Source organism: Solenopsis invicta, chromosome 8 (genome assembly GCF_016802725.1).
Source record: "Solenopsis invicta isolate M01_SB chromosome 8, UNIL_Sinv_3.0, whole genome shotgun sequence".
Classification (NCBI taxonomy): Eukaryota; Metazoa; Arthropoda; class Insecta; order Hymenoptera; family Formicidae; genus Solenopsis; species Solenopsis invicta.
In genome coordinates this window covers 19535552-19557721 of record NC_052671.1, presented here as the reverse complement: position 1 = coordinate 19557721, position 22170 = coordinate 19535552, and the positions used below count along the sequence as shown (strand labels likewise).

The 22170-nt window shown below is 35.0% G+C and overlaps 2 protein-coding genes across 12 annotated transcripts in view; one reads left to right on the top strand and one right to left on the bottom strand.

The window, feature by feature from the left end:
* The window catches only part of LOC120358543, a 44541-nt gene extending 22600 nt beyond the window's left edge, over positions 1-21941 (top strand). For 4 of the 11 annotated variants that reach the window (XM_039453107.1, XM_039453104.1, XM_039453106.1 and 1 more), the window contains exon 4: positions 15405-21941. In XM_039453107.1, coding sequence (XP_039309041.1) covers positions 18962-20434 — 1473 coding nt within the window. In that variant the 5' untranslated portion in view covers positions 15405-18961 and the 3' untranslated portion in view covers positions 20435-21941. The remainder of the gene's footprint in view (positions 1-15404) is intronic. The other 7 variants (XM_039453108.1, XM_039453105.1, XM_039453109.1 and 4 more) reach the window with 6 other exon arrangements.
* Positions 2717-3435, bottom strand: LOC120358564 (secreted RxLR effector protein 161-like). Its single transcript, XM_039453146.1, has 2 exons — positions 3218-3435; positions 2717-3170 (listed from the first exon to the last, which is right to left on the bottom strand). The coding sequence occupies exons 1-2, from the start codon at positions 3433-3435 to the stop codon at positions 2717-2719; spliced, it is 672 nt and encodes a 223-aa protein (XP_039309080.1).
* Positions 21942-22170: the final 229 nt, after the last annotated feature.

The following is a 22170-nucleotide window of genomic DNA, read 5'->3' as shown; positions in this document are numbered from 1 at the left end:
ATAACGATTGATATCTTGTTTCGCGGGATTATTTTTATAAGATTTTTTTTTCTGGGGAAAAGTCATTTATCGGAGGATTAGTCTAGTTTACATCGTGCGTTTGATACGCGTACTAATAGAAATTTTCTATTAAATTATCTTAATTTTGGAAATTAATTTAAACAGTACTATATTAAACTGCTACAATATGAATCAAGATAATTAAATATACGTGTCATATGTACACGCATCGTTTTTTAAGGCTCCTGATTCCTCAGCCAAGAACTCCGCGTTGATGGTAGCGACATTCCGTCGCGGACAAAATTAGAACTAATACATGTGAAACGTGACAGATTGACGATGAGATGTTGTCGTGCATGTTATTTTGTTATTATGTGTTTTATTGTGAAAATATGACTTGTCTTGTATTTACCAAATTTGTAAAAAGAGACCGCGAGTAAAGTTTCTTTGAATTTTATACATAAAAGTACATTTTTCACTCCTTTTAATAGCTATCCGTGTGTTTTCCTGTCTGAATAGGCGTTATTTTACGTGCTTTTTATGACTATTTACTGACTGCTAAGCGAAAAAAGGATAGTCGTGACCGATATTTAGAAGTGTTTTAAAGCCATCTAATTAGGCTATTTTATCCAAATTGGTTTTATTTACAAATGGTATGTTTGACAAAATTACGTGTCATTTCACGCAATTTCTTGTTTCTGACGTCACGACTTCAATATGGCCGCGGCGAGTACTCAGAAGCCTTAATATGTTAATTTAATAAAAAAGTTAATAGTTAATACGCTTGTATTAAGTGCACGCATTTTTCTTAGGCTACAGTTTTATGGAATGAATGTCTTTAATAATAATGAAATTAATGTAAAAATATGTATATGTAATACTAAACTATAGGGGAGACCGGGGCAAATCGTTAGACGGGGTAATTCGATAATTGGAAATATCTTTTTATGGGTACATATTAATAATTTACTTTAAACACTGTAAATACGTCCTAATGTAACGATGTTGCTAACAAAGATTTGTTGGTAACGGCGTCATATTGAAGTTGTAGTAGTGAAAAATGTGTTTTGCGACAGTTGAAGTAATTTTTGATAATCGGCATTTCTTCGAAATTTAAATAAGATAATAAGGTTTTTTTGAAAACTTTGAATGTATCGTGTCCAGTTGAACGTATTTGAAACATTTCGTGTTTACTTTTTGCTGTGTGATGTCTATTTTTGTCGATCATACGCAATAATGCGCACAGTTGATGTTTGGGCTATTTGTAATACCGAGCACCGGGGCGATTCGTTAATACTGATTGCAGCGCCTAACCTAAGTTGGGTAACCTTAACCTTTCGGCTGTGTTACGAACGTCTGCGCTACGCAGAGTTAAACATTGAGGTAAAGTTCTTCATTGATTTAGTTCAAACATAATAATATTGTGTCTTTTAGTACATAGAACATGAATATGAATATAAAATCGTCGCTCTTAAGCAGGTAAAAAGTTATAAAGCGTTAAAGATTGACACTTGTGAGGTTAGGAAATCTGTCACACCGATGGCATAAAAGAACATGCGAACGTGTATGTTTGCATTTGTTTTTTGTATACCTATATCCTTTTTTAAATGAAAGAAAGTCTTAATAACAGCTTTTTTACAGACTTTCAAGTTAAAATATAAATTTTGGAATATTCCGGATTAGTTACGAATTACCCCGGGCTTGGGGCTATTTTTAATTCTTGACATTGGTCGAAATTTTTATATGTACTTTAAAGCAAGTACATTTGCATGTTCTATTAATATCGGCATTGTGAAGGGGAAGGTTCAACCTTTCAAACCGGCTTATGTTTTTTTAATTAATATAGGACTCAGGAGACACAAAAGAAAAAAAGGTCTAACGATTTGCCCCGGTCCCCTATATACTATTAATTTTGTGGTACATAAGGTTAACCCAATTAGTACACAATATTTTTTAAATATTTTTCTAATATTTATTTAATATTTTTTATTGTACAATTTATTATAACAAAAATATTTATTATAAACGTTTATTAAATATTTATTTAACATTAATTAAATATTTAAAATAATGATTTAGAAAAAATATTTAATATTTATTTAACATTTACTTAACATTTATTTAACATTAATTAAATATTTAAAATAGTGATTTGGGAAAATATTTAACGTTTATTTAATATTTAATTAAATAAACATTAATATTTAATTTATATGTTATATTAAAGTGTACTTTGTATTGTCATTGAAAAATCTTTTAGTTTTAACCCAAGTGGTTGTACTTAATTTTTTATGTTAATTTAATTCCATAAAACCTAATTGATAGTGTATATTATGTCTTCCTACAAAAAAAAAAAAAAAAACATATTGCTTAACACTACAAAATGCGTGATATCAGTACTGTTAGAGCACGCTGGGTGGAGGCAGATTTGATGAATTCGTACACAGCGTATTCACAGGAAAAATGGAGATCTTTATTTGCGGATGGACAGAACGACACGTACAAGCGGGCGAGCAGAACAAGAGAGAGAGTGTGGCGAAGCTAGATCGGTAGACTCGACAGTCAGACGCGAGCCAATATGACAGGGGGCGCACGACAGTGAAACGCGGGTATCGCAATGCATCGACAATGAGCCCACAGGGACATCTTAACACTTCCCCTTGATACGCGAGAGATTCTGTGAGCGCTCCTCGTTAATTTTTACGCCCAGGAGCTCTTAGCATTTCCGATGCTTGGGGCCCGATAATCCCTTCGTAAGAACATCTGCGGCCATGTATTCCGTTGGTCTGTGGTCGATATCGATCACGCCGATTTCCAACATCTCTCGGACGAAATGGTGTCGCACGTCGATATGCTTTGATCGGTTATGGAACACCGGATTCTCTGCCAGTTTGATGGCGCCGCAATTATCGCTCCACAGTTTAATCTTGGGATACGGAAAACCTAATTCGCTTAGGAGACTCCGGAGATGCACAGCCTCCTTTGTAGCTTCGCTTAAAGCCATGTATTCAGCTTCCATGGATGAGAGAACGGTCGTCTTCTGCTTCCGCGACTCCCACGAAATGGGACATCCTCCAAACACAAATGCGTACCCGGTGTATGATTTCCTGTCGTCCACGCAGTTTGCCCAGTCGGCGTCAGCAAATCCGATGAGCGGATCCGAAGTTTTTCTAAAGAAAAGGCCGGTGTTATTTGTACCTTTCAAGTACCTTAATACGCGTTTAGCCGCCGTCCAATGATACTACTATAGCAGTTGAATTGACTCAAGTAGCTGATGACGTGAGCGATATCAGGTCTAGTGCATACGGACAGGTACATCAGAGCTCCTACAAGCTCTCTGTAAGGTAAGGCCTTTATTTCCGAGCTGACTTTCTTGTTTCGTCGCAGTTGAGTTCCAAGCTCCACAGGCGTTCCAACAGGCTTTGACTCGGACATACCAAAACGATTCAGAATGTCATTTATCTAGCCTTTCCGATTCATGGCCACGAAGCCTCGGCCCTGCGAGAATTCTATGTCGAGGCAGTGCTTCACGGGACCCAGATTTTTAATGTCGAAACGCGTCAAGTGTTGGAACAGATTCGCTAGGGTCTGCTCTTCCTTGGAGACCAATAAAATGTCGTCCACATACACTACGGCTAAGAGGGAATCTTCCCCCTGCCCAAGATGGAACACGCACGGATCCGAGATCGATTGGGAAAATCCAAATTCCTTGAGTACTCCGCTCAATTTCACGTGTCATCGCCTTCCCGCCTGACGTAGTCCATATAGGGATTTGCGTAGAAGAAGCACGTTTTCCTCGTCGGCCAATTCTTCGAGCATCTTCACCACCCTCTTTCGAATGACGCAGTTTTTCTTACCAGAGCGAATAATTTCTTCCAGGCAGTCCTCAATATTCTCGGGAACCTTCATGAAGATATCTTCCAACTTGCCATTCAGGTAAGCAGTGGTGACGTCAAAATGATGCAGCGTTAATCCGAACTGAGCTGCGAGTGCCGACACGGCACGTATAGAGCTCATCCTGGCCACTGGCGCAAAAGTGTCGCAAAAATCTACTCCAGGGCGTTGCGCGTAACCCTTTGCTACAAGTCGAGCCTTCCTTCGCTCCAATGTCCCGTCGCTGTTGTGCTTGTTTCGAAGAACGAAGCGACAGCCGATGATCTCTCTATCCTTTGGACGCTTGACTACGGTCCACGTATCGTTTTTCAGCAGCGACTTGACCTCCGATACTATGGCTTCGAGCCATTCGTCCACGTTTGGTCCTTGTAGCGCCGTGTCGATCGGAATTTCGGTCGAGCAAGCAAACTCCGTCTTCTCACTTGCGAGTGCAGCCTCGTGATACTGCTTCCTCGGTCTTCCCCTGAGTCCAGTCCGTATAAACTTTGGTCTTCCTGGGTCTCTTCTTGGCGGATCCGCGTCTCTAGCATCATCTCTGGGCGCGTTTTCTTCGTCCCCATTTGGTGCGTTTGTTAGCTCTACGTCTAATTCGATCTCTGTTTCCGTCGCGATCGGGGTATATCCGTGTTGCCGGCGTCAAGGCCCTCGACGCGGCCATCCTCGTGTGCGCTGAAGTCTTCAAATTCGGCGGGTGAAATTCGGTCTCTCTCCAAAAATTTCACGTCGCGAGTTATATCTATTTTCCTTTCGTCGGGGATCCAGACTCGATAGGCCTTGGACTCGTCGGAATATCCAACAAGAACTCCCTTCTTAGATTGATCGGCGAACTTCCCCTTGTTCGAAGATCGGTTCAAGGTGTAGACATTGCAGCCAAATTCCCTTAGATGGCGAACGTTGGGTACGTTTCCGGTCCATCTTTGATAAGCGATCTCGCCGCTTAAACTGTTCGACGGGCATCGATTCCTGATGTAGTTCGCCGTATTTACGGCTTCTCCCCAGAAAAACGGTGGTAATGCTGACTGTATCAGGAGACATCTGGCCATTTCAATGAGCGTGCGGTTTCGTCTCTTGGCCACCCCGAGCTGCTCGGGAGTATTGGTGACAGTTAGCCGCCGTCCGATTTCATGCTCCTTCAAAAAGGCGTCGAATCTTTCGTTTTTGAATTCCTTTCCGTTATTGGACTGAAAGTACTTTATGCTCTTGCCGGTTCGTGTCCACGGACGCCTTGTATTCCTTGAAGGCCTTGAAAATTTTGTCTTTTCCCTTTAACAATCGAACTTTGCACCACTTCGAGTAATCGTCAATGAATGTTACAAAATATCTAGCGTGACCGTTAGATTCTATACGTATCGGTCCGCACACGTCGGAATGTATAATTTCGAGGAGTTCCGACTTCCTATTAGTGGTTTTTGTGAACGGAGCGCGCGTCATTTTACCGAGAATGCAAACTTCACAGTCTACTTTTTCGAGGGGAGCGATTAGATCTATGCCGCGTATCTTTCCGTCTCGGACGCCTAACATTAAGTCGCGCGCATTTAAGTGGCCCATCCTACGGTGCCATCTCTCGAACGATTCGCGTTTGTTTCCGCTTTTTGTCGCGTTATAACAAGCCAGCTCTCTATCACGCAAGTAATACAAGTCGTCGACGCGATCGGCTACTAATACAGTGCGCTTATGTCTATCAACTACCTTTCCGACATTTTTATCGAAGATCACTGTGTACCTCCTGTCAGCGATTTTTCCGACCGAAAGGAGATTTATTCGCAAATCCGGTACATACGATACATCATGTATATTCACGTTTCTGGCGTAACCATTTGTTTCAATCGCTATCGAGACTTTTCCTTTTGCCTTGATCTCGGTCGACGCGTTGCTCGCGAGGTTCAATTTCTCTACCGCTTTGTCCAATATTTCTACAAAATTGCGCCTATCGTTACACAAATGGGTCGAACAACCGCTATCTAAGCACCAGCCCACGCGCTGCTTCTCGCTTCCGGTACTGAACGCACGTCCAACGTGTGTATTTTCCGATCGAACGTATAGGCTTACGTCGTTTGTTTTCTGAGCGACGGCGTTGTCGAGCGTTTCCCGGCAGTCAGCTGTTTTGTGCCCGACTTTACGACAACGGTGACACTTATATTTAAACGTTTCGGCACTTTTTGTTTTGCGCGCGTCGTTTTGTTTCAACTTCGGCTTCGGTTTTCTACCGCGAGGCCCTTTCGCAATTAGGGCGTTCGGCATTGTCGCTCGCGCATCGCCCTTCCGTGCGTCGTTCTCTTCGACGATTTTCACGCGTAACGCTTCGGGACTTGGTAATTCGTTGCGGGACTCGATCGCGCATCTAAAATTTTCGAAACTCGGCGGTAGGCTATACAGCAACATGTTAACAAGTCCGGATTTACCTCGATTTCCATTTCGCTAAGTTTATCTACCGTATCGAAGAACTTGCGCAAGTGCTCTCGGATGTCGCCTCCGTCGTCCATTCGATGCAGAGTTAGTTGCTTCAGTAGAGTCGCTTTCCTCGCCGGTTCCGTCGATTGACTATAGTTTTCGCCACATAGCGTTCGACGTCTCGCACCCTTTGACTTGTTTCAACTCGGACGGGGAGATTCCAAGGATGATGTCCGATCTCGCCTTTCGATCTGCTGCGTCCCATGCAGCGCCGGCCGCGACCGATTCCACATTCGTCGCAACAACCTCGGGTTTTACGTGTTCTCCACTTACGTATCCCCACGAGTTGTTCTTAACGAGCAACGCTTCCATCTGAACTTTCCACGTGTCGAAGTTGTCTTTATTTAGAGGCTCGATCCGCACGGTGTGATGAGACGCCATTTTTTTTTATGTCGAGAAGCGTGTGTGGGTCTCGTCTCGTTTTGCTAGCGTGTACTTTTTATTTATTCCCTGCGCTTGTTCCATAATGCTCTGGGCCCATAACCTGTTAGAGCACGCTGGGTGAAGGCAGATTTGATGAATTCGTACACAGCGTATTCACAGAAAAAATGGAGATCTTTATTTGCGGATGGACAGGACGACACGTACAAGCGGGCGAGCAGAACAAGAGAGAGAGTGTGTGGCGAAGCTAGATCGGTAGACTCAACAGTCAGACGCGAGCCAATACGACAGGGGGCGCACGACAGTGAAACGCGCGTATCGCAACGCATCGACAATGAGCCCACAGGGACATCTTAACAAGTACAAAATTACCTTTTCAAAAAAGGTAAAAAAAGGCGCCTATGTGTGTGCGCGCGCCTAAAAATCTTTGCTTTTTAATCAAAATGATATGTATTAATACTTTCTACAAAATCTTTTATTCAAACCTAAATTGTATTTACTTGAATGTAAAATAAATGTCTAAAAATGATATGCGTTTATTCAAAAAAATGTATGAAATCTTTAAAGTGCGCCTATTTAAAAGAATTAAAGAGGAAACCGAGAGGTCAACCACTACTAACAATAAGGAAAACGTACAGTGATTGCCGTTTCTGACAATGCATTAGATTTTATTGCTGTATTGCTATTGTATTACTCTCGTATTACTGGTAATGCTGATTATTCCCAGTATTTTTATTTTATTTTATTGTATTGCCTTTGGTATTGCCGGTATTGTCAAGTATTTCTAATATATTGCTTTTTTTTCTTATATTGCTAATATTGGTTGGTATGTATATGTATAAAATTATATTTATTTTGTTTATTTAAATTTTGTTTATTTTGTTTGTTTGTTTATAAACATTATACAATGTTAATAATGATTGTTAACAATGCAAATAATTTATGTATTTTTTAATTTTTTTAATTTTCTTTGGATTTTTGTACGCACTTCTTTATTAATTGTAAAAGGATTTATGCCATTTAAAGTTATCGGCCCATACATTATAAATTTTTTATCTACTTCTTGAACATTATTTTTCTTTGACCATTTAAATTCATCTAAATTAGCACATAAAAATTTCATTTTACATGTATATTGTTCTACATGTAACATCCTTCCTATGTACCATCCTGCATCATAATAAACACAGTAATATTTTTCACATTCTATCCTCAATTTTTCACTCGACTTTTCATTTGTATTTGCAATGTTAATACCACGAACTCGATATAATGTCATTAGACAATCTATTTTTATTTTGATATAGCCAACAGAGTGAAGATTTTCTGACAACATATTTTTTTCTATTAACGTTCACATCTAAAAATAAACCTTTATTACTTTCTGTACAGTTAGTTATATAATCTCTTAAGTTTAATTCTGTTTGATTTTTAAATATTAAAATATTATTTGGCAAATTTTCCAAATCTTTAAAATTTCCAAAATCTTCACTAGCAAGTACAATATCTTCATTTTGTTGTTCTATAATATCATCATTATTTTCCTCTTTTTCTTTATTTTCCTTTTTGGCAATTAAATGTCGAATGTTGATCTCTTCAAAACTTTATTATTTTTTCATTCATATTTATTTCTAATTTTATTGCAATATTTAGTGCATCATTTTTAACGGTGTCCAAAATATGTAAAATTTTTTCTGTAGATGGAATTGCATCAGAATATAAAGTTCTTTCTGAAGAAATTCCTAATCTATTATTTTCTTCTCGTGGAAATAGAAATGTATCGCCTTGAAATAAGAATATATTATTAAATTGAATTTTTATAATTATGTATAAATTTAATTAAAGTATTATGAATTAAACTTATTTAAGTTAGTACTTATGTCGTTTAAAATTTGCACTCGATTTAAACGTCTCAAAATGCTCAATAAATTAAAATTAGTTATTGTTGAGAAAGTAGATGTCATGGATCTTATTTGTCTGAAAATTTTTTCACATGGTTGATTACTACATAATCAAGGTGTAAACTGATTATTTTCTCGTAATTTTTCAATCAATATTAATAAACCATGTGCATTTAATTCTATGGACGTGTAAGCATTAGAAGTTATAAAATTTTTATCAATACTGTAGTTATTTTCTTATAACCAGTTTCTCTAGAATCTTAAAAAAAATGTTACGTGCCATATGGAATATATGCGCTCTTCAATTTTTAATTTTTTATTTAAAAAAGAATTTAATATGTGTTTAATTAAAATAAGAAATTGTTTAGTACTCTTGCTATCTGGAATAGCAGATAATAATTCCGTAACTCGAGGCGCACATAAATTTTTAACTGCATCAAAATTTATCTTATCTTTTGCTGAAAAATAATTTTTAGAGTTTTAGATAAATAATATTAGGAGTATAAATAAGTTTCCGCCGTTTTTTATCAAAAATTGGGCATTTATTGTGAAAGAACGGTACCTAATGTTTTATTTGAAGTATTGTTTATCACTAGCCATTACTTTTTCCCATCTTTCTGGCAGCATACGGATACCGCGTCGGAAGAATGCTTCATCTTTTGAAGCTATCCACAAATCGACCCAATTTTTTGTATCTTCATATGATGTGAAGTGTTGCTCAGACAGGCCATGCGCCATCGATTGAAACAGGTAGTAATCAGAAGGAGCAATGTCTGGTGAATATGGCGGGTGGGGTAAAACTTCCCAATTGAGTGTTTCCAGGTTTTGACCGGCGCCGCAACATGTGGACGAGCATTATGCAGAAGAATAACTTTGTCGTGTCTGGAGTAGTAGTGGGCACGTTTTTCCTTGAGTACTCGGCTCAATCTCATCAATTGTGTTCGGTAGAGAGCCCCAGTAATGGTTTCATTCGGTTTGAGCAACTCATAATACACGACACCAAGCTGATCCCACCAAATACACAACTTGAGCTTTTTTCCATGAATGTTCGGCTTGGCTGTCGATGTTGAAGCATGGCCAGGTGGTCCCTATGATTTCTTCTTCTTTGGGTTATCGTAGTGGATCCATTTTTCATCACCAGTGACTATACGATGCAAAAAACCCTTTTGTTTATGCCTGGCAAGCAGCATTTCACATGTGAAAAATCGGCGTTCAACGTTTCTCGGCTTCAGTTCATATGGAACCCAGTTTCCTTGTTTTTGAATCATTCCCAATGATTTTAAGCGATGTGAAATTGCTGGTTGAGTCACTCCTAATATAAGTGCAAGTGCTTCTTGCGTTTGGCACGAATCTTCATCTAATAATGTTTCCAATTCCGCGTCTTCGTACACTTTCGGCCTTCCGCTACGTTCTTTGTCTTCGACGTCAAATTCACCGTTTTTAAACTTGTGAAACCACTCACGGCAACTTCTCTCACTTAAGGCAGCTTCACCAAGCTTCTACAAGCAATCGATGCGCCTCGGCTGCAGATTTCTTCAAATTTAAGAAATAAATCAAAAGCTCCCGCAAATGACGCTTATTCGGCTCAAAACTCGACATTTTCGTACGAAAAAAGATATGTGATGCTGATACAAAATCGCTAATATTTTAAGGTTATGTTGTTGGCAGATGTCCAACCTTACGATATAACGTTTTACAACAGACAATTTCAACCATAACATACTAGTGGCGCCATTTTTTGTGAAACGGCGGAAACTTATTTATACTCCTAATACAATATTTCATATATTAATTAAATTAAATTAAACATACGTTCAAGATTACTGTCACATAATAAATATTTATCTTTAGAAAATTGCTTTATTAATTTTTTTACATGTTCTGGAGACAATTTTTGAGCCCATCGGTAAAAATACATTATGTTTTAAAAATTTTGTTTTTATTTTTGTTCCAATATGAACTGTATCTTGAATACATACTGGTTTTTTTATATTAAATTCTATCTAAAATAAATAATTAAAATAATTTGCACAGGTTGTTACATTATTTTTTAATTAAAATTGTTAAATTAGTTATATATTAGTATAGTTAAATAGTAATATTATTAATATAAAAAATTATTCTATTGTTCTATATTTGCAATTTGAAACAGAAATTTGATTGATTCTAATTGACAACATTGTTAATTTAACAACTTGCTTTAAAAAAATAGAAATGAATGAATTACTCCCCTGAAAGTAAGGAGAATATGGATTTTTAGACGATAAAGGAATTTTAGACCATATTCTCATGGCTTTTAAGCACCTTGTATCACCGTCACTTGAAAATCCAGTTATTTATATATCAAGTTTTTCAAGTTCATATTTTAAGAACGTCCATCTAGCTAAGACGTTATTATGATTAAATCTATTATCACTTGCAAAAACTGTTAAACAAAATGCTGTTGCGTTATCAATAAGCGGTTGAGTCATGTACACATAGGCGTTACAGCCAACAACATATTTTGAAAAGGCATTTTCAAGGTCTTTTACAGAATTTACATAAAAATTATTTTTGGGAAATCCATTCTTTTTACATGAAGACACAAAGCCAATCATTTGATTACTTTTAGAATCATATGCTATGTTCTTAATTATTGCGGTTTGATCTTCAGAAATAAATACATTTAAAGGATAATTTTGTTTTATTAAGAAAAACTTTAATTCTTTTAATCGAACTATTCCATATATTACTTTTCTTATCTATTAATCTGTTAATTGTTGTAATTGATGATAATATATTTTGTAGATTTGCATGTAAAAGTTCATAGAGCATACGACCACCAACAATGAAAATATATAAACTAAAAAGTTTTAAAGGGCTAGTAAATTTGTTTCCATGTTTCTTGCGTTTGATAGTCTTCATTGCCGTATCTTTTAAACATTCTAAGAATGAACTTATATTTGCAAAATTGCTTGTACTTTCTGTATTAGCGATACTTAACAAAGTATTTTGTATATCAGGATGGTCTTTAATAATTTTTGTAATAGTTTTAAGAAAATAATCTGTAATTTTAGTCTGGGATTCATCAAATGCTTCAAATTTTTTTAGTTTTTGTTGTTGTCTACTCATGACATCTACTTTTGCATTTTTTTCCATTTGTAGTTGAGGCTCATTATTTAATGTTGCAGAATTATTAGCCTCTTCAATAATTCTGCGTTCGTAAAAATCCGATAATTCTAATAAATTAGAAGTTTCACTGCAATCGGTTACACTTGGACATAATGGTTGTAACTCAGGTTGTAAATTTATCGAGCTGTTTGTCAAAGAAAATGCATTTAATTCTATGGGATTTATATTTGGCAAAATATAAATTTCCGCATTTTGAATAGTATTGGTATTAGTGTTGGCCAAACTATTAGTATCAGTAATTTTAAATGAAATATTTATGTTATTTTGAATTTTACTTTTGCTTTGATTTGAACTCGGAAGTGAACTTGGAAGTGAACTCGCAAAAGAATTGTTATTTTGTACTTTTATAAATGAAAGTGAAGTACTGTTAGGTTTGTTTTCTTTTCTCTGTTTTTTGTTTTTTTTTATTTTTCATATGAATTAAAATGTGCTTATTAAAATTAGATAATATCCATTTTCTTTTAATTCCAGAATTTTTTACCGAATATCCCGTGGAAATAAAATCGCAGAAGCAGCATTTAATTTTTGCACAATAATTTTTATTAGTATCCATTATGACCTTTAAATTATCAATTTTTTTAATAAAGTTTTCAATGTGTTCTTCACAGTACTCATCAATACATCTTTTAACATATTTTTTAGCTAAATTTTCTACGTGTTCTTTAGCATTATCTGTTTTATTTTCTTTGTCATTTTCAATTATTACTTCTTCTGCTTCTCTTTGCATGTCATGAAAGTTTCTTTTCTTTTGGCTCTTTTCTTTTTTTCCTTCACGAGTACTATTTTTCTCATTACATTTTATACAATTTATTTGAAATATTTTCAACTTCCTTGACACAGATTTCCTTTGTAACAATAGTTCCTTGACACAGATTTCCTATGTAACAATAGTTTCTTGTAATCATCAAGAATCTTGAAAAATGACGGATTTTGATGATATATTTTGCCAAATAATTCCACTAATTTATTTTCATTTAAAAATTTAGTTAAATCTTCTTTTGCAAACTTTTCTAATTCCGCTATAGAAGCATCATCTATTTTCGAAATCGATATAATATTATCATAGCCTGCATAATTTAAAAGTAATTTTATATAACTTGGTAATTTTGTGTGATAATTATTTAATAGTTTATCAATAAAGTCTTCAGCTTCCATTTTAAATCTGAAATATATAATCTTGATAATAAAAATTATTTTTTATTACAAATGTATATTTCATTGGAGATCGAAAAAAGTAGATAGAATTTTTTAAATAAATCTTACTTAATTGTGTGTTAAAGAAACGAACGTATTTTTTCGTAGATAATCATTTGCAATATAGGTCTGTCTGGCTGATAAATACTCACATTTTTGTTACAAAATATAGATAGTAATTTTTATTTCCAAAGAAAACTCGTCACTCGTGTGTGTGCGCATTCGTGTTTGCAGACGTTCGTGTTTTTTAGGTTATTGTTTATCTTCTTGGCATTCTTTGCACTTCTTTTATTACCGTACACTACTGTAGAAATACTGCATTAAACTGATATTTATACAATTTACTCAAATATTGTCATTTATTGCGAAGTTATTGCTAACGTATTGTTACGTATTATTAATGTATTGCTATTATGTATTGCCATTTATTGCTACGTATTGTTAATGTATTGCACGTATTACTAGTATTGCTTGTTCTATTTCTGTACTGCCGCAATATATTTATAGAGAAATGTATAATGATTCCCACTAGTGGTTGACCCCTCGGAGGAAACAATACAAAATGAGAAAATTTTTATTGAAATAAATAATTTTTAATGCACAAAAACATGGCGCTGCTAGATGGGAAAAGCAATGAGAAAAATTGAATAATTTTTATACAAAACCTAATTGCTACTATCTTTAGCAGCACCATATTTTTTGCATTAAAAATTATTTATTTTAATAAAATTTTCTCATTTTGTAGTGTTTTCTCTTTGATTCTTTTAAATAAGTGCACTTTAAAGATTTCATATATTTTTTTGAATAAACGCATATCATTTTTTGACATTTATTTTAAGTAAATACCACTTAGGTTTGAATAAAAGATTTTGTAGAAGATATTATTACATATTATTTTGATTAAAAAGTAAAGATTTTTAGGCGCGCACACTTTTTTTATTTTTTTTAACCCTTAAACACACCGATCCTGTAAAATACGGAAACACATTTTTGGATCTGGGAGACTTTTTCAACTTGAGAAGCTATAATTTTGATTACAATCAATATTTTTCTACGATTTTTTTTTTAAACAAAAGTTTAAAATCTCAGGAGTGTGACTGCATAATCGGCATTGCCGACAAATAATTTATTGTGAAGTTATAAAAGCAAAACCATTAAGCAAAAATGAGAAATTGGTCAAAAATCCACTTTTTCTTCAAAAAATCATATCTTTGCAATAACAAACGTTTAAGGACTTTTAAATACGGCGTTTTAAAGCTAAAGAATCACACTTTCAAAATAAAATTTGGCAAAGTAATTTCTTTTAAAAAGTAGAATTATGTAACATGGAGAATATGAAGTATTTTTGGGCATCTAAAAATCCACTTTAAAAAAAAAATCATATCTGCAACAAAAAAACTTTAAAGAACTTTACAATACGGCGTTTTAAAGCTAAAGATTCATACTTTCAAAAAAAATTATATTGTCATTTCTATTAAAAAATGTACTTACCGTAACAAGGCGAATATGAGGAATTTTTGATTAAATCGTGTCTAAAATTGAAAATTGATGTGTTTCATGATATATTTCGGAAAAACTCTTTTTTTCTACAACATTTTATAGTATTCCAACTTTAGACAGAGTATATGCGAGTGACATCTGCAAATCGACCTGTTCGAACGTATTTTACCCAGTTTTTTTATGTAAAATACAAAAAAAGTTTTACTTACACACTATATGGGTCGCATTAACCCTAACAAAACTTTGCTGTTGTGCCGTTCGAATTCTAGTTGACCAAAAAAGTTGATCAACTATATCAATTAAAAAAGGAGATTTCAAACTTTTTTTACGTCTTGGTCCGAACCTCTTATCTCATTCCGTCTTTACATAGCAAGCGTTCAAAACTTTATATGGGGTCTCTCAGATCCACTTACGTGTTTAAGGGTTAAAAAAGGTAATTTTGTACTGATACTTTTTCTCGCCAAAATGATGAAACATTTAGATGAATTTATTCGGGGATTTTTGATATTGAGGACTTCTATTCACTTGACTTTATTTTTTGATTTTCTATGTACTAATTGTGTCGAACTTGTGATGTGACTTGTTATGCTTGATATTTAATTAATTGTCAAAATAATGTAATGTAATTTAAGAATTATTCAAAGTTTTATTCATTCAAATAATATAAAGGTTTTGTTTAAATAATGTAAAGGTTTATTTAATAATTTCAGCTGAGGAGGGTTAAGTTAAACTGAAACGTCCAAATTGTTTTTAAATAAATTATCAATTATAGACAAATGACATCGTAGTGCGTCACTCGTTATTGACCTTCTTTTCATTGATTTAAATTATTATTGTTAAACTTGACAAACATATTGTAACGAACCGCCTTTCCGTTTCCTCTCGGACCGTCCACTGCTCCGTGCTGTCCAGCCGACCACCCGCCGGACAGCAAAGAAGAGGCGCATAGCGCCAATTAGAAATTCAAGTACACGCATGGCGCGCAAACCAAAGAGATTATACTATAGAGGGGAAGAGCTAGCTACGAATGCGTAAGCTAATAGAGACAAGAAACGAAATGATCCTCATCATCCTTGTTCAATCACGCATGCGCTGTTGATTTTTGCAGTCAAGTGGGAAGGATTTGAGACAAAGTACACCATACCCACTCAGCACCACTCAGCTTGATGCGCGCGCACAACATTAGACAAGGACAGTGGGGATCACCTCATTTTCTTTTTCTTACTATTAGCTAAACGCTTCCACTTACAGGAGCCCTATGTCTATTACACACTTTGGCGCGAACTCGCATCCGTGCGTCGAGCACGTGCCATAAGAACGATAGAAGTGGCGGTCGCTGCCGATCTTGAATGGCGGAGATCCCTTTTGTGCCGATGTACTGACCGCTTTCTCTTGAGATGCAGGTATATAAGCGACGCCGCTTCTGCAAACAGGGCTTCTTTTCGTCTGAATTTCCGTCCGTGAAGAAGTGCCTCCTAAGCTAGCCTGAAAGTTAAGAGATCTTAGCTCTGCCAAGCGATCTTGGCGACTAGCCCTCCGCTTCCTAGACCGTTGATTTACGGGCTCAAATAAATATTGGGCTCAACCGAGAGATCTCGGTAGTCGGAGAATTCATTATCCTTTCTCTTCTCCGTCGGCACCGACTCACAACCTGAGGTGTGGAGTTCCGCGCCTCCACCAAAAGATCTTGGCGTGAGTCGTTGCCACCGCCGTAACAACACCGCGGTATTAACCGCCATACGCTCAGTGTTACCGTTCGGGACGCGTTTTCTTGCGTATACGCGGTAAACCAGTCATGTCTAGCCATTTGTGATGATGAGTTCTTTTGGTGTCCAGCTCCGTCGATGGCTACGTTTTGAAATTCACTATCAGTACTAAAAATATATAGTTTACGTTACGTAAATTATAGATTTGCAGTACTGACAGTGAATTTCAGAACGCAGCCGATGTAGGATATAGGCAGTAGGAATAGGTTAGATTAGGTAAGTGTGTTATTTTATTATTAATACTTATTAATTTATTTTTATTTTTTTAATATAATTAAAAATTAATTCCGAAATTGGTAAAGGAGCCATTAAAAAAGAAAGAATTTTATCTCATCTGATTGTGACGGGGTCTAAATGTACTTTTATTTCTCTGAATTTGATACTTCACAGAAGTCACGTGTACGACCAAGTGCGAGAAAATGTGTCCCGAACGGTAACACTGTATACACCGCGATCGCGTATCGAATCACAGTACAGCTGTACCGCGTGCGTCTATCTTGTTGCCGGGTCGCGCGTCCATTGTCTTAGCCACGGCCTTCGGCAAAGCCGCGCAAATAACAGGCCGTGCAAACACGTAAACAGGGATTTTGAGTTCGGAGAAATTTGTCTCGGAATTACTTGTTCTTGTAAATAGACACGATTTGCTTTTCGTTTCGTACCCGCGTATTACAGGGTTGCCACAAGTCAGGGAAGTCAGGGAAAAGTCATGGAATTTGAAAATGGTCAGGGAAAAGTCAGGGATTTAACAAAAATTTCTGGAAAAATAAAATGACTGTAAAGAAGTTTAAAATACGCGTTCACATCTGTTCAGCTCGGTGTCTTGTTTCATTTATATCAGGGCGCCACAGACAGTCGATAAAATCATTATCCTTCGTTCTTTAAGACGGCTCGGCCGATAATTTTTTGCTTTATAATTTGCCGTAATCTTTGTGGCGCTTGCACCATTGTCTTGTGTGTGCGTGTATGTTTTGTTTTGACTCGTTTTATTTGGACGTGTTACCATGCGTGTTACTCGCTGGTAAGCCTTTCGTGTGTTAGGACATGTTGCTAATGTTATTTACGTTGTAAAGATAGTGCATTGCGTATATTATAGTGTTTGGCCATTGAGCTCTGAGCATGTCCTTCCTGTTTTGAAGAAAGGAAATTCACATCAAAGGTAAACTGATAATCGTTTGATGATAAATTATGTGATATGTTGCTGATTTGATTGACCTGAGATTTTTTAAATGATATGGAGACATCATTAGCCTCGTCATTATTCTTGTCGTTTGATTTTCTTTTTGGTGTAATATTTCTTGCTTTCTATTCACAGATATTGTAATAATGAGTGGATTAAAGAAAACTGTTTTTCGTGACGAGTGGACACTGAAACCCGAATTTATTGGGATTCAAAAAGGCAAAGTGAAGACAGAGGCTTACTGTACTATATGTAAAAAGGTTCTACAATTAAGTAATATGGGTATAATGTCTTTAAAAAGTCACGTAAAGTCGGGAACCAAACATAACAAGCTAATGTTGGATGTAAAAAAATCTGCAAACATGCATTTCTTTACAACAGCGAAGGTAGGCCTATCCTCTTTGTGTCCAAGTTTTTTGAAATTGTGTCTTGTACGTCATTTAGTTGATATTTGAAGTATTGAGTTAGGTTTTAAGAGCTGGCAGGAGCAACAAGAATACATTTACACCTCATTGGCCATGCAGATACAATATCTGCACTCCAGTATATTGTCTTATGAGAGAAATATTTTGACATGAAACTTTGACATGTTTTATGAAGTCTCCGAAAGAACTAAATTTTGCATTTTTGCTTTTAAAAATATTATAATAAGTAAAATGATATATTTCTTACTCATGGTGTGAATATAACCTTGAAATATTTTGTTTTGTAGAAACAATATTTCGCTACGAAACCTTTTCAGCATCTTTTTTATAATTAAGAAGTTACGAAGTCATGTACAAAGCCATATTTTGCAATTTGATTCTTGAAAAATATTTCATTAAAACTAATAAAAATAATAAGCATAAATCAAGTGAGATGTGTTTGTTACATTGTTATATGACGAGAATGTTATTTTTTGGCTTTTCAGGATTCTTGTTCTTCTACATTACATGTAGATACTGATAACTCGGTTTTGAAGCAAAAAACGAATGAACAGTCTGTTCCAACTCATTCAGAGACGCAATTCATATCGGGTCTTGCTGGCACTGCCTCGCACTCAGAAACGACTTCTCTTGCTAATAGTTGCATTGACAAATATTTCTTTAAAGATGATGTTACTAGAGTTGAAATTTTGTGGTGTCTCCAAACTGTCGAAAATCATGCATCTATTTCATCGGCAGGAAAACAATCCTCTCTGTTTCCACTTATGTTCCCAGATAGTAGAATAGCATCCTCCTTGTGTCTAGCTCGTAGAAAGCTATCATATGGGATAGTTTCTGGCGCCCTATTTTAATAGAAAAGTTCTTGACGCTGTTTGTAACTGTGGTCCATTTGTAGTTTCTTTTGATGAAAGCTTAAATAAAATGACACAAACTCAACAAATGGATATTGCTTTGAGATTCTGGAATAATAATAGTAATCAAGTAGAAACACACTATTTTTCTTCTGCTTTTTTTGGCTTACCACGCTCGTGCTAAGAATTATTAAGAACTTTTAAAGAAGAACTAAAAGATTTGAATTTACAAAATTTGTTACAAGTATCCATGGACGGCCCCAATGTAAATTGGGCCTTTTTGAAAGAACTTGAATGTGATATTCGATCTACCTACGGTGAAAACAGTCCAATTTTTATCAATATGGGTTCCTGTGGATTACACATTGTCAATAACAGTTACAAGGAGGCAGCTAAGTCTACTGGCTGGAATGTGATTGCCTTTCTCAGATCAGCATATTATGTTTTCAAGGATATTCCTTCTAGGAGGAGTGACTATCTGAGGTTTAATAAGTCACAACCATTACCTCTCCCTGCAAAGTTTTGTTCTGTTTGCTGGTTAGAGAATGAGAAAATAATTGAAACAACAATTAAAATAATTCCCAATCTAAAGAATTTTATTAATGGAGTTAAAGAAGAAAAAATTAAAATTATATCTAAGAGCTTTGGAACTATGAAATCATGTCTTGAGGACAAACTGTTAACTGCTAAACTTTCTTTTTTTGGTTATGTTGCTCACCAAGTCACTCCTTTCCTGAAAGAATATCAATGTGAAGCTCCTATGTCACCATTTTTATATAATGACCTATACGTTATACTACATGATTTGATGTCTCTTATTGTCAAAGAGGAAGTTTTAGATAAACAAAAGGCAATTTATAATATTGATTTAAGAACAGAAAGTAACTTAATTCCATCAAAAAATTTGAAATTAGGTCATGCAGTCAGAGCTGAATTAAAAAAACTGAAAATAAGTGACAAGGAGATGATGTTATTCAAGACTGAATGCAGAGAATTTTTAGTCAAAATGTGCATACATTTGTTGAAAAAGTCTCCTTTGCAATATAGTATCTGTAAAGCAATTTGTTTTTGTGATCCTATGTTAATTTCTAGTAATTTAAGTATCAGTAAGAATAGGCTTTCTAATGCTCTAGAATTGTTTTCCGCAAGAAACTGGATTACTAGTCAGATTTGTGATAAAATTGAGAAAGAATTTAACGTTCTTTGCAATAATAAAGAAGTAATTGATTTATGCAAGCAGTTTGTTAGGGAAAATAACAGAATTGATCATTTTTGGAGAAACTTGCTTCAGGGTCGAGATAATTTCCAGAATTTGTATGTCTTTTTGAAAAAGATCTTTATTCTGAGTCATGGTCAAGCATTTGTGGAAAGAGGTTTTTCAATAAACAAGGAATGCATTGTTGAAAATCAACTACCTAGATCTCTAATATCTCAGAGACAAGTTTATGATGGTCTTAAAGCTGCTGGTGGTCTCACCAAACTTACAATAGATAAAAAGATGATTTTATCTTACCGAAATGCGAGGGATATGTATGGTAAAGCATTGGAAAAGCAGCGCTCTGAGAAAGAACAAGAAAATGCAAAAATTGCTGAAAAAAGATCTTTGTTTACAAAAATTTCAGAATTGAAGGCTAAGAAGGTAAAACTTTTAACAGATAAAACTAATGAGCTAAGTGCTCTCGATGATGAAATAGCGTTATTAAGATCAAAGACATTTGAGTAAAAGTCTTGTGCAATATTTTTTATATTAACTTGTAATGTACATTACTATGTATTGAAGTTTTTGTAAAGATTTAAAATTTTAGTTTTTATGTTAAAAAGCTAACGTGAACTTGTTGTGATTAAAAATGCTTTACCAAGAACATCAAAAATTTTAAGTTGTCTGTTCTTTTGTATTATAAGATAGTCTTGTTATAAGAAAGTTCTCTGTCACTTATGAACAAGCGAATAAAATAAATGATAATTTTATATTTTTGTGACTTCTTTCAAATATGTGAACCTTTATAATAGCAGATTGGGGTTTCAATAAACGATTAATAATAGAATTTAGTTTTGATAAAAACAAAAAAATATGTATTATTGAAAGTCAGGGAAAATCATAAAATTTTGTCTGGAAATCAGGGAAAAGTCAGGGAATTTTAGGATGAAAAATTTGTGGCAACCCTGTATTATTTTCCGTCTGTCCGAGCGCTGCGATTATTTTCTGTATTCGTCCGTCCGCGCGTTACTTATCTATTCCGTTCGTCTGAGCGTTTGCGTTTACTTTCCGTCATCCGTCCGTTTGCGCATTAATTGCGAATTATATGTTCCGTCCGTCCGTGCGTACTTATAGATTATCTGTTTGTCCGTCCGAGCATCATATTCATCTTGTCCGTCCGCGCGCCGCTTTTGCAAACATCTATTTGTACACTTCTCTCTTTTACAATAAACTGCTTTATTTGTCATCTGTAATATCCGTCTAGTTCTCTCGGCCTACCCGCGTCCTCGTCCACTGATACAACACCGTCCGTACGCGGAAGTCAGGTCGTTACAATATTAATTTGTGTTTTTTTTTTGCTAATAAAACATAATTTTTTCATTTTTAATAATTTATCTTCTGCTTAATAAAAAAATTAATATTAATTAAACTTATAAAATTCAAGAATTGTGCATTAAGCAGGTATATTAACAATAACTTGAATTAAAATATAAAATATTATGTAACTTGATTTCCTCTGCAATTTGATGCAAAAAATGTTATTTTTATAAATTTCTTTTTACTCAAGCGCTTCCCATGTGATTTTTATAGAAATTTATCAGTCTAGATGGGTATATAATTGTTCCTCTTCATCTTTCCTGACCACTTTTCTTAGTGCACAAATATTAAATGATTTCAGTTCAAATTGGGGCAGGTCCATAAATAGTCACAGTAAAATCTTAGTGCTGAATGAATGTTTCTTGTATGATTAAAAAAATTTTCAATTTTCCGAATTTTTTTTTTGTTACTTTCTGTTTCAAGCATAACTTTTAGGCCCGGTTTTTTATTATCTAGTTAACTTATGGTTAAACTTAACTTGAAGTTTTAGCCAATGAGCTTCACTCATGGCATCATCACGGATGAAACCCACTAAGTAAAACATGAGGTAAAATTTTAACCATCAGTTAATCAGATAATGAAAAACCGAGCCTTAAATTTTCTAGCCGAGAATTCTATGTTAACGATAGAGATATATGTATCATCGCGGAAAAAATTAGAACCTAATAGGTGTAAAACGTGATAGGTTGACGATGAATTTTTGTCTTGTATGTCTTGTTTGTTATTATGTTTCATTGTGATAAAGTAACTTGTCTCGGATTTACCAAATTTGTAAAAATAAACCACAAGTACAGTTTTTTTGAATTTTATACATAAAAGTATATTTCTATGTATTTTCTTATCTGAATAGGCTTTATTTTACGTGCTTTTTACGACTATTTATT